Source organism: Geotrypetes seraphini, chromosome 14 (genome assembly GCF_902459505.1).
Source record: "Geotrypetes seraphini chromosome 14, aGeoSer1.1, whole genome shotgun sequence".
Classification (NCBI taxonomy): Eukaryota; Metazoa; Chordata; class Amphibia; order Gymnophiona; family Dermophiidae; genus Geotrypetes; species Geotrypetes seraphini.
The window spans coordinates 47,830,300-47,844,082 of record NC_047097.1 but is presented as its reverse complement, the minus strand read 5'-3'; the positions used below and the strand labels follow the sequence as shown (position 1 = coordinate 47,844,082).

Genomic DNA, 13,783 nt, shown 5'->3' with positions numbered 1-13,783 from the left:
TGCCTTTGCAATACATAAATCTTAAATAAAATATATTTCTTTATTGTTTTATAGCTGAAGAGCAGACAGAATTATGGAACCTTATTTTGATAGACACCACTATGTGCCACAAGACTATGGGATTCACCGTGGAACAACCAATGAGAAGATGAAAAAGTCAGGAAACATACCCAACCAGAAAGAAGGATCATATGGCGTCAGTATTAGAGTGCAAGGAATTGATGGACATCCATATATAGTGCTAAATAATAAGGAAGGCTGTCTGTCAAACCCATCGTCATCTGCAAATAAGCAGCAGGCTACATCTCAGGAAGTAAACAGATCATGCTCTAGCTTAGGTTATCAACATCTGGGAAGAGAACATAGTGATCCACAGCTTAATCCAGAAAATCCATATGCACAGTCATTGAAAACCACAAAATGCAGTGATGTACAGAATGGTATTTCCAAATGCAAAGAAAGACCACTGAAAAATTCTAATTTATTAAATTTTCAAAGGCACCCAGAGCTTTTGCAGCCTTATGATCCTGAAAAGAATAGCTTGTGTGTGGATTCTTACCAGCCTTCCATATGTAACAAGCCTACACTTATTAAAGATGAAGATAATGAAAAAGAGCTATGGAACTCCTTGACCAGTGTGGCATCTCCTCAAAGACACACTAAATCTGTGGAGTTGATGAATCCAAACGTAAAAGGCTCAAGTGTTTTCCTATCTTTAGCATCAAATAACCATATCAAACAATTGCCCGAGCATAAAAGTGCTCCTAGCAGTCCAAGTGACTTGCCTACATCAGAGTCATTTTCATCTAGTGGAGGATCTTTATTAAATAGTCCTATAACCCATCCAGAACCTAAGAAGGCAAGACCAGATGTGCTTCCTTTTCGGAGACAGGAATCGGCTGGACCAGTACTTGATGGATCAAGATCACATTGCTCATCCTCTTCATCAGCTACTCCAACCACTGCACATTCCTTGTATAAACTGCTTTTGGATGACCAAGAGGATGCTCTTTACGCTGACAATGTAAACAGACATGAAAACAGAAGGTATATTCCATTTATGGCAGGGACTGGTCGTGATATCGACACTGGGTCAATTCCTGGAGTGGAACGGTTAATAGAAAAATTTGATAGAACAGTTAGCATGCAGAGAAGAGGTAGGTCAGCCAGAAGAAACAGAATTGACCCAGAAGATCGTAAAAGAGCTAGAAGTGTTGACAGTGCATTGCCTTTTGGTCTTCAGGGTAGTTCATATTACTTGGATGAGTTCAGCAGAAACTTAGGAAAATCAACAGAACAGTTGCTTAGACCCTCTCAAATTGGCCTTCAGAAACCACTGTGTCCAGAATACAAGCTATTGTTTTCTAAGAAGCAATCTGCACCTCAAACCCTTGGAAAATTGCAAACTTCAGCTAAAGAAACTCAAAACTGCAACAACTTTCCATCTTTGCAGTATCATAAACAAACTAAATCTAATGGTGGATATCTGTGTGATGAAACGGATAGTCTCTTACTGAAAATGTCAACTGTTCCCATTCAGAGTAAAAGTGATGATGTGAAAACATCGACTTCTACATTACAGTTACAAAATCATATTCTTGTATTCCCTGAATCTAGACCAAAAATGATTTCAGAAAAAAAATGTACCTCTGCTTCAGGTATACAGGTAAGTTGCAATTTAACGTGCGATTATTATTTTACTTCTGGGTTGAATCTAGTCAAGTGTAAGGTCTACTGTGTACGTTGCATGACCAATGAAAGTACAGGATGCCGACTGCATAACTGCTTTGCTTTCAGTTTTATGGCCCAAGTAACATACCAGTTTTGGTCATAAAACTGGGTGGAATTTGGAGTGCACTGGGTGAGGAATACTTTTTGCATAGATTTTTGCATTTAACATACAGTAAGTGCAAACCCTGTGTGCTAATTGTCAGGGGCATTCCCAGTATGAACTCAAGCTTTATCATATGGTAAGTGCAGATGTATGTACCAGCTTTGCATTCATGACAGTACACACTAAGGTCCCATATCTGCAATGATGACAGAACACTTGGGCCTAGATGCACTAAGAGGATCGATAAGACTATGTGAGTTTGCACCGATTCAATTTTTTGGCATATTCAGAAAGAGCTCTTGATGCACTAAAAAGTCGGCATGCAAATGATTCAAGCGGATGTTTGTCGTAATGCTCAACTCTGCCGTCCGATGATCACTGTGAGAGTAACTCTCACTCATGTGCAGAGCCGGCAGGGGAAAGCTGAACAGCTGAGAGGCAGGGGAAGTCCCAAAAAGCAGCCTCCTGCCACTCAACTGTTCGGGGCAGGAAACCTTTTTTTATTTTTTAATGGTCACAGATGCTGTGCGTGTTACATTGAGCCAATCAGAGTCTTTGACTGCTCCCTCTGTATCCCGAGATACAAGGGGGAGGAGTCTAAGGCTGTGATTGGATACAAGGAGGAGGAGGTGCATTAGGCATTAGGCCCCTCCCTGTGCATCACATGATGCACTGGAGAAAGAAAGGCCCACCATTTTGATCTGGTGGGCCTATGAGTGGGACGGCGAACCGCCTAGAAGTCGTAAGATTATGGCGGTATAGAAGAAATAAAGTTATTATTATTATTATTTCCCTTCTGCTCCAACTTCTCTAAAAAGGTACCGGGGAGGGGGAGTTCAGAGAGTGGGAGGGTGGGATTTCAGGGGACCTCCGGTGGCAGGAGAGAGTGGGCATCTCTCCTGTCTTTTTTTTCAGGGGGGATAGGGGGAGGATAGGGGATGTTTGGGGGGGCGCCTGGCGCGTGAGTGGGCCTTCGGTGGCAGGAAGGAGTGGGCATACCTCCTGCCATTTTGCTGCCATTGGGGGGAGGGAGTCTCCATGGCAGGAGGGAGTGGGCATCCTTTCTGCCATTTTTTCTCATGTGGGGGAGGTGGGGTCGGCATGACAGGAGGAAGTAGGCATTCCTCCTGTTTTTGCTGGCACGGGGGAGGTCGGTTCTCGGTGCTGGCTCTTCAGGGAGGGCTGCCATCGGGGGGGGCTTTTATTTTCTAATGGGGCAGATATTGTGCATATGTAATATGCACAGCATCTGTGCCCATTAAAAAAAGGTTAGACAGGTAAGCAATTGGTCTTGAGCAGTCGCTTTTTTTTTGGATTGCTAAAAGCGATCACTTTTTTAGTGCATCGGAAAGCCATGTAAGAGCATCAATTGCTCTACTAGTTTACATGGCATTTTAATATTAATCAGCTTATTTGCATGGTCAGATCAGGGAATGAGCGATTGTGCAGAAAACCAGGTGGTGAGCCTTCTTCTGCACTGGGTCAGCAAATGTGATCGTCGCTAAAGCTGTTAAAACAGGTTTAGTGACAATCCAAGTTTATTAATTTTTTGTTATACTGTCCATCACAGGTATCTAGCTGGCTTTAGTGCATCTGGGCCTTGGAGCCTATTATAATGGTAGTCCTGTCCTATCTGCCTTGCCACTACTTCTGTACTGCTGGAGATAGGCCCCTTAAACCTTCAGGATTCTGTATTTTGCCTTGGGAAAACTCCAGGACCTGGAATCAGGGTTCTGGGACTTGTGCCATTAAAATGGGGATGGCTTGCATCAATACTATTGCAGATTTTGCATACCACTACATTCTGCTGGTATGACCGTGCACACTAATTCATGCACTAATTGCAATGCAAAGTCTTTGTCCATTTTCTGCCTAGAAACTTGTCCATTTCCCACCCAATAGCATGATATGCCAATAGTGCTTGAATTAGTTTGTAGTCCTATGTATGTAGATTTATTAGCTACAATTTATATGTTTATTACAGCTGAATAGACATATAACTTTTATACGGCGACCCGTCAAATGCACATACAACAATTGTGCCCCTACAATTGTGCGCACAATAAATGTATGCACAGAATGGGAGGTGACCCGTCAAATGCGCTCTGACAATTGCGCTCCATACTGCCCCAATCACAATCCATTACGGATACTATTTTGTCATTTTGAGGGTTACAAGTAACCCTCTTTATTGAGGGAGGTGGGGGGATCACCCCTACTACACTTAAAAGATTCACTTGATATCTAGTATTAGGGTAAGGTTTACATGATGATTATGGGAATCCTTTACATACGTGGATATCTGGAAGGCCCTGATTTGCTCAGACTCCTCAGGCCCCGTCCCTTGGGAAGGACAGTTCCTCCCAAAGGACAGGGCCTGAGGATTCTGAGCAAATCAGGGCCTTCCAGATAACCACTTATAGCAGATTCAGATTGGTGTTCGCATTTCACAGGACACAATTGTCGTACTCACACTTGTCTGTGCGCACAATTGTCGGGGTGCATTTGTCATGTGTGGATTTGTTGATGTGCCCTTTTATACATAGATCCCTCTGCTGAAAATTTACCTCACAATTCCTGAGTTTATTGAAATCAACATCGTCAGTGTATTGTAAAAGACTTCACCCTGCGCTAGACACTAAGAGAAAAAGCCTAGTAAATGAGGACCATTGTGGAAGAAAACCACATTAATTTACTTTGGCCTCTTCATAAAGGAATTTCCTAAGAACTCTTCCTCAGAGACCTTAAAATCTAAATGTTTAACTTAGACCCAATTGAGACGCAATTGTAGATCTTGTTTTTGAGAAACCAGATACTCAATTTATAGAAGAATTTGAGAACACCAAGTAAGTAATTTTATCAAAAGAGTGACGAAAGCTGTTTGGAATTGACTTGGCACCAGGTGTGGATCTGTTTGAAATCTGTCATCACCTTCTCTTTCAGGTTGTAATTAATGCTGCTTATATTGAAAGAATTTCTCTGTTTAAGAGGAAAACACAGCAATTGCTCATATTTCTGAGTATTCCATAAATTTCAGATATCCATCGCTTCTAAATACTCCTTGGACTAGTTTTGAAAAAACTACTACATTGACCTTAAATAAACTACCTGAGGGGGTGGAGAGGGGTGTTGAAAGGCTTTGCATGTTATATATCATTTCCTAAACCAAGGTGATTTTACTTAAAAGTGAATTAACTTGGGACTAATCTTAACTCCTCAAAGTATCCTTGTTGGGATTTAAAAATGTGTTTTATCTCCCTTTTTTTACCTCACATTACATTTCTGTGAGGATTTTATTCAACCCAGGCTCTCTGGTAAGTATAATTTGGTACCAAACGATTATGTTTAGGCAGTTGTGGTGAATGATCAACACCCAAAATGATATTCCTCTTTGGATATTATCATTAGATAATGCAGAAATGAATAATTTGTAAAGACAATTAGAGGGGAATTTATCAAAGGGCACTAGCCGCTTTAGCATACACTAATGATGAACTTGCGCTAAATGCTAAAGACACCCATTTTATTCCTATGGGCGTCTTTAGTGTTTAGCTTTCGCAAATCATTAGTGCCCTTTATAATTTAGGAGACAGTTCAAAAAGACAGCGGCCATTTTGTTGTAATCAAAAACAAAACTTGTAGGCTGAATAGTTTGCCAGTTAAATTTTGAGGACCTCCTCAGTCATTCTGGCTTCAGTTAAAAGACAGCTAAACCCTCTTATTAAGGCATTTGTTGGAATCCCATGTATTTGCAAATTAACAAGGGGGTTACAGTGATGTTAATTCTGGCACACAGGCTCACAGATATTGAGAATTTCTCCATAGGGCTTTTAGAGGGGATCTCAAGTTATTCGGATCCATTTCTGCAGAAAACTAATTGATGAACACAGTTCAAACATACAATAATAAATATGTTATTGTACAAACATACAATAACAGTTCAATCATACAATAATAAAGAATACAATAATGTTTTAGTGGTTTTCACCTCTTGGAAAAATGGGAGAGGTGTGAACGCTGTATGGTTTATGATTTATTAATCTTTATATATTGTCTTTTATAAACAGCAGCAAAGCGGTTTACAAACAAAATAAAGAAATTAGAAAGGAGCTACACTTTTCGGATTTGTGGTTCAGACATGGAACAATCTTTCATTAGAAATGAGGATCTTAGATTTGAATATTATTTTTCATAAAGTTTTAAAGACCTATTTTTTTTGTAAAATATCACTCTTGTGCTCCCCTTATTGCAGGGTTTCTTTTGTTATAATCCACTCTGAATCTGAATTGAAAAGCAGCAGAATAAAAGATTACAGATTAGATTTACATTAACGTTTACATTTAGGGGTCCTTTTACTAAGGCGCGCAAGCCATTTTAGCGTGTGCTAAATATTAGCCTGCGCTAAACGCTAACGTGTCCATTATAGTCTATACACTCCTCCCTCTGTATTCACAGGGATTACGAGCAGAGCCAGCCCACGAATATGGAAAATTAGTGAATAACTTTTGGGTTGACTCTGACCCACCCCCGCCTCCCGGACCTTACTTGGTGGTCTAGCGGTGACGTGGGGCAGGAGGGAGCTTCCTACACTCCTTCCTCGTGTAGACCCGTCATTGAAAATGGCTGTTGTGAGTTCCCGTTGTCTCGTGAGACCACAGGAACTCCCAGCAGCCATTTTTAATGACGGCTTTGCATGGGGCAGGAGTGTAAGAAGATCGCTCCTACCCTGCATCACTGCTAGACCACTAGGTAAGGTCAATTCACTGGGAGGGGTCCCAGCACAAGAAAATGTGAATAGTCGAAACCGCAGATGCCGAAACTGCAAATAAGGAGGGAGGAGTGTATTAGTAAAAGAGGAGGTTAAGGAGGAGAGGGCTACAATGCCCCAGGTACATTAGATAGATTGTGAGCCCACCGGTTCAGACGGAAAAAATGCTTGAGTACCTGAATAAATTAATGTAAACCGTTCTGAGCTCTTTTGGGAGAAGGGTATAGAAAGTTGAATGAATAAATAAATAATGCTCAAAAGCATATATCGATATCAAAAGGTTTATACATGGCTGTATAAATGTATTTATTTGGTTGGCCTTATATCCCGTCCTCCCCAAAGAGCTCTGAACGAGTTACAGAGTAATTGTCAATTCGTCTTCACTTAAGAATATTCTTAGATCAATACATGTAGAGGCATCTTATCTTACAGAATGATTCGACTATACAAGCCTACAGAGTTATACTATAATCATACAAGGTAATAAGACTATACAACATTATAAAGTCACAGTATAATTTCTATCAGTGGATAATAATGCTTTTTCTTATGTTTGTAGGCGACGCCTGATCTGTTGAAGGGTCAGCAGGAGCTTTCACAGCAAACAAATGAAGAAACTGCCAAGCAGATACTTTACAATTACCTGAAAGAAGGGTTTGTGAACTTCATTAATGTACAATAATTTGTTTGGTGTTCTCCTTTTTCTGTCCTGTTCTTATATGTAAATTAGAGAATGACACTGGGGACACATTTTCTCCTGTCCCCGCAGGAACTCATTTTCCTGTCCCCACGAATGCTTTTCCTGACCCTGCCACATTCCTGCAAGCTTCGTCCTCATCTGCACAAGCCTCAAACACTTTAAAATCGTAAGTGTCCGAGGCAGAGCTTACAGGAATGAGGCAGGGACATGGACAACGGCAAAACTTGCGGGGACAGGATGGGGAAATTGAGTTCCTGCGGGGACGGGGGAAAAATTTGTCCCCATGTATTTCTCTACACTTGACCACTCTAGAAATAAAAATGTAGTAAAAATGAGCCAAGTAAAGGACAATCAAACCATCGTGACATCATTTATGAGGTTGGCTCTTAGGCATTGGTGGAATGAGGCATTATGATGTCACAATACCAGCTCTGGTCTGGTTACAGGCTGAAACATTTCACAGTGTTCATTGGAAAATTCATGATTTCTTGATCATTTTATTGGGGTTGGGATGATAGAATTGAATATGGTAGTTCTATCTGATAATTTTTGTGAGTTTATTTATTCAAATTGATATTTTATTATTAATGAAATGAAAGAATGGGTAATAAGGTTAAGTATATTAGAGAACTATTACAGGGGACTTTCAATTGATTTTTAATTATTATTTTAGGACTGATACATTTCAAAGATCTATCATTAAATGTTAGTTATAGGAATGGGGAAGGGGAACTTTTAATAGTTTATTTATCTAATTGATTAAAATGGCTTAAATATAATATGACTTAAATATAAAGAGGGATATTCATTGATGTTTTATTGATGATTTTACAATGGATTTAATATGTTCATTTGGAAAGGATTTATTTTTAAACGTTTTAACACTGTTTCTTAGAAATTGAATGCTTGGGGAGGGGAGTTTTCATATGAGATACTGGGGTGGGTGGGGAGAGGGAAGAGAAGGGATTTGGAGGGAGGAATTCTGGATATCCATGACTGTTTAAAATTGAAAGGGATTGGGGGAGAGGAAATTTTCTGTTGGGGACCTTGGTTGTGGGGGAATATTTTAATTAATCATCTGTTAAGGGGGAAATTTAGAGAACAATTGATGAAATGTGCTGTTAAATGGAAAAATGAATCTTAAATTATTCTCTTTAAATGTTAATGGTCTCAATCATCCCATTAAGAGGAAGAAAATGCTTAATTTTTTGAAACAACAGAATGCGGATATAGGCTATATCCAAGAAACACACTTTTCGGCCGCAGAATCCAGGAAACTAAAAGGGGGATGGGTAAAACATTGTTTTTTTTGCCCCTGCTGTGGGAAAGAAGGCTGGGGTAGCTATTGGTGAATAAGAAATGTTCAGCTATGTTTACATTGAATGCTGCAGATCCCTTAGGAAGATGGTTACACGTGGATATGAGCTTGGGAAATAATACGCTGGTGCTTTTCAATGTATATGCCCCTAATTCGAATCAAATTGAGTTTTTCAAAACTCTGCAAAAGCTGATACTACCACTGGCTGCTTCTAATATAGTAGTGGCAGGGGATTTTAATACTGTTATGGATCCATTGATGGATAAAAAACTTAGTAAGATTTTGAAGTCATTGGGATTAGAAAATCTTACTCAATCTTGTGGTTTGAAAGATATTTGGCGGATCCTTCATTTTAATGAACGGGAATTTTCTTTTTGCTCCCATGTTCATAAATCATTTTCACGAATAGATTATATTTTTGTTTCAGATCAATTAGTTCAGCAGGTAACAAAAGCCACCATAGACTCAATCATTTTGTCAGATCATGGTGGAGTTTGGATTGAATTTAAATTTGCTGAGCAGGATAGTAGTAGACCTGTGTGGAGATTTAATAATACATTGCTTGCAGACTCAAACTTTCTTGAAGAATTTCAATTAAAAATGAATATTTTCAGATCAATATCTCAGAGGAAATCTCCTTAGAAACCTTGTGGGATGCTTTCAAAACAACTATGAGAGGACAAATCATTTCATATTCAGCATATATTAGGAAACAACTAAAAAGGGAATTTTCTAATTTGGAACAAGAAATTAAGATTTTGGAGTTGAAATTGGCTAAGAAGTGGGAACAAATTACCTTGCAGGCCCTTTTAAAAGCTAAAGGTAAATACAATGAGATTTCATCGCAGTTGGTCAGGAAAGATTTGTTTTCACAGCAAGCCTTGTATTATGGAAACTCGAATAAAGCAGGAAGATTAATGGCAAATTATCTCAAAGTAAAGCAAAGAAAGACAAAAATTATGGCAGTTAAAGATGAGAAGGGTGATACCCATTCTCAAATTGGATCTATTTTAAAACAATTCTTGAACTTTTATAAAGCTTTATATTCTTCCGAGACTTATTCAAACAAGGAGCTAAAAGGTTTAGAATTTTTTAAATTAATTACGGGGCCAAAAATTCCTGACCCTATAAAAGGAAGTCTTGAGGAGCCTATATCGATAAAAGAATTACAAACACCGTTGAAATCTCTTAGAGTTGGATCCACTCCAGGTGGTGATGGATTTACTGTAGAGTTTTATAAATCATTTCAAAGCACTCTATTACCACATCTGTTAAATTTATATCAGGCTCAACTGACTAAAGGTTGTATTACAGGTACTATGGCAAAATCCTTAACTATAGTTTTGCCAAAGCCAAATAAAGATCCCATGTTGGTTTCAAATTACAGGCCTATTTCTTTAATTAATGTAGATGGAAAACTTCTGGCTAAGTTATTGGCTTTACGCTTGGCAAAGGCTCTCTCTTATATTATTGATATGCACCAAACGGGGTTCGTTGCTCAGAGATATTCTTCAAACAACACCAGACTGGCTTTTCACATGTTGAATTTAACAAAAGATATGGAAGATCCAGCCTTCTCCGTATCCTTGGATGCAGAGAAGTCATTTGATCGTGTGGAATGGATCTTCATGTATCAAGCAATGGATTGGTTTGGTATTGGTTCAGGTTTTATACAAATGATTCAGACTTTGTATAGCTCCCCTGCTGCTAGATTGTATATTAATAATAATTTCTCAGAACGTTTCTGTTTGCAGCGGGGTGTTAGACAAGGATGTCCTTTATCTCCTTTGCTTTTTGACATCGTACTGGAACCCTTGTTATTAGCTATTCAACAGGCAGAGGAGATCCAGGGTATTCCTTACACGGGTCGGGAATACAAGGTACTTATGCGGATGACATTTTGCTTCATTTGAGGAATCCTGAAACAACCATTCCACATTTGCTGGATTTGATAGAGAAATTTGGGAAATTTTCAGGAAACAAAATAAATTTAAGTAAATCAGAGATTATTCTACTAAATGTACATTATACAGAAGGATTATTTGATTCATTTCCCTTTCTTTGGAAGGAAGAAGGTATAAAATATCTAGGTATTTGGATAAAAAATAGGCTGGAAGAGACAATGAAAGTAAATGAAAAATCTTTATTGCAGAAGGTCACAGAAATGTGTGAGCATTGGAATCCATTACATCTGTCTTGGTGGGGAAGAGTTCAAACTATTAAAATGATGATTTTTGCCTGTGGTTTGTTACCAAATGGGTATGTTGCCAGTTTTTTTCCAGGGTCCTTTTATAAAAAATTAAATAGTATTCTTACAAAATTTATTTGGCTGGGTAAAATGGCAAGAATTGCTCTAGTATCTTTACAAAAGCCAATCACGGAGGATGGGGTAAATTTTCCTAATTTTTATAGGTATCATCAATCCTATATTATGTGTCAAGGTATGTATTGGATCCTCCCAGAGCTCATGGAAAAGTTCCCAGATTGGTTGATGTTGGAATGGCAACTCATGTTTCCTCTGAGATTAAGCCATGTTCTCAGTATCAAAATGCCTAGGTTATATAAAGAAAATAGAATATTAGTAGATACATGGAAAACCTTAAGATATGTTAATAACTTAACACCTATTTCAATACTTAAATCAACATATCAGACCCTATGGCTAAACTCCAAGATTCAAATTGGCGGATTTAAGGTCATCTGGAAATATTGGATGAAGGCAGGTATACGCACTTTAGATGATGTCATTTCTAATGGTAAGCTCCTTGACTTTTCACAATTGCAACACAAATATGGTTTTAATAAATCACAAAATTATAAGTGGTTGCAATTGAAGCAGGCCATTCAGGTAGGGTTCCCTGAATGGAAAAATCTTAGTAATTAGTATAGTTTGCCGTTCTTGTGTTTTCAGGTGGATTTCTGTGACACTAGGCTGCTCAGTGGTACAAATTAATATCTGGATCTATGAATAAGAAACCAGAGACTGGTCTTCAGGACATTTTGGACCTCAGTTTGTTTACAGAAGTTAAATAGCTCTAAGTCAAATAGATGCTGGCACTGTTGTCTCGAAGCTGGGACATGAGATCATTTGTTATTCTATTGTCTATTGATTCTTGCTTTTTGGAAATCAATATGGGATTAAATAAATTGTATGTTGGAAAATCCAGTGGCATTATCGTGCTGTTTGGCATGTCAATGAGGGCTAAGAGCCAAATATCATCTAAGAATAACAGGCTTCTACTTACTATGATAGGGGTTGCCATACAACAGATTACGAGTAATTGGAAAAACTGGAAGAGACTTAATTACAGTTTCTGGTGGAGATTTGGGAGCCATTAACAAAATATTGTAATGATTGAGTATTATTTTTCCCCTTAAAAATGCACATCCAGGATGGGAGAAGCGGGGAAGGGTTTTTTGATTTGAATATTAAATAAGGTATATAGGAATGGGGTTTATGGTAGGTTTTCTTGAATTTAAAGGATGTTATTGATTGGGGGGGGATAAATTCTGATATGGATTTTAACAGAATATTAAGTGTTGTATTTGAGTTTAAAATGTTATAAATGCTGTTACACTTATTGTAAATTTTTTAAAAATGAATAAAGAATTGGATGATAATAATATTTATTCAATTTTCTATTATATCATTCTCCAGAGAATGGCATGGGGACAAATTTTCCCCCATCCCCGCGGGAACTAATTTTCCCTTCCCGTCACCACAAGTTCTTTGCTTGTCCCTGCCCTATTCCTGCAAACTCCATCCTTATCTGCACAAGCCTCAAACAATTTAAAATCATAAGCATCCAAGGCTTATGCGGTTAAGGCAGAGTTTATAGGAATGGGGTAGCGACAGCAACAAAACTTACAGGGACAGGATGGAGAAATTGAGTTCCTGTGGGGACGGGGACAAATTTGTCTCATTCTCTAATGTAAATGTCAGATGATTTTATACCTGGGTCGCTCATACTTACGTACCCTCATCCATAACTGTCTCTGGATTCCTTAGCGCCGGCAGCAGATGAATCCAGAGACAAGTGGGATAGCACAAATCTATCAGCAGGTGGAGATAGAGAACTGACTCGCAGGTGTATATCTTGGATGGAATCTCTCCTGGCCAGCCAGTATGCTCTATCTCCAGCAGGTTGGATGACTGCTATTCCTCTAGGTTACTGGCTTTAGCTACCGGCTTCAGTTTCCTGGATCAGACAGGCAAAATCCTCCTGTGGTTTAGGCCTCAGTTTTGAAATCTTCCTGTGGCTTAGGCCTCAATTGAGAAATTTTCCTGTGGCTTAGGCCTCAATTGAGAAATCTTCCTGTGGCTTAGGCCTCAGTTTTGAAATCTTCCTGTGGCTTAGGCCTCAGTTGAACTGTGGGGTGTTGGCTGAATGGTGCCAACTTTGGGGGCAACAACTCGGTTCTCCCAGGTCCCTTCCCCACCCTCCCTACATGAAGAACCTGAATACCTGAGGGCTTCTTTCCCATAAGTGATTAAAAAAAAACCCAAAAGAGTCTGGCTTTTCCAGTGGTGGGAGATGCTGTGGCGGTTAGTTTGACCCAGGAATGCCCACTGGCCCCACGGGTAAAAGAAGCGCTGCACGAAGTGAAGATGGCACCCTCGTAAGAGCAGGATGCGGCAGTGAGCGAGCTCCGCCCGTCTTCGGCGGGGGTGGTGAGTGAGTGGATGTTACAGGGAGAGGTGGAAGGGGAGGATTCGTGGGCAGGCATGCAGCTCTTTTCTCCAGAGTTTGTCCGGATGCTTCACAGTGCTTTTTGTGCTGCAAAGGACAAACCTGGAGGGGGGAGGGGAGGGCTCAGATAGTGGAATGGCCCAGGTATCTTTGTCCTGACCTCTGTTAAGGTTGGGGGAGGGCCAGCAAGTTGCCAGACGGCACCAAGTAGTGCAGGATGCAGAGGTTTTTCGGTCTGCAAACTCTGAGCTCTCGTTTCCCCTTCCCCTGTTCGACCCTGAGGAGGCTGATAATGAACAAGATATGGAGGTGGAGGTGGGAGCAAAGAGGAGCTAGTGGCATTTATCTCCATAGCTCTAGAGTCTCTGCATATTTCTCCACCTGACTCAGTTGACTAGGATATCCAATCCCCTGATGGTTGGAATGAAGAAGCCTCCTAGAGCCTTCCAGGTGCATGAGGCCATGCAGGAAT

The 13,783-nt window shown here is 39.7% G+C and overlaps 1 protein-coding gene across 4 annotated transcripts in view; it reads left to right on the top strand.

Moving 5' to 3' along the window:
- CGNL1 (cingulin like 1) overlaps positions 1–13,783 on the top strand; it is a 289,781-nt gene that overhangs the window by 68,130 nt on the left and 207,868 nt on the right. For all 4 annotated transcript variants that reach the window (XM_033919889.1, XM_033919891.1, XM_033919892.1 and 1 more), the window contains 2 exons: positions 55–1,666; positions 7,162–7,256. In XM_033919889.1, the coding sequence (XP_033775780.1) occupies positions 74–1,666; positions 7,162–7,256 (1,688 nt within the window). In that variant the 5' untranslated portion in view covers positions 55–73. The remainder of the gene's footprint in view (positions 1–54; positions 1,667–7,161; positions 7,257–13,783) is intronic.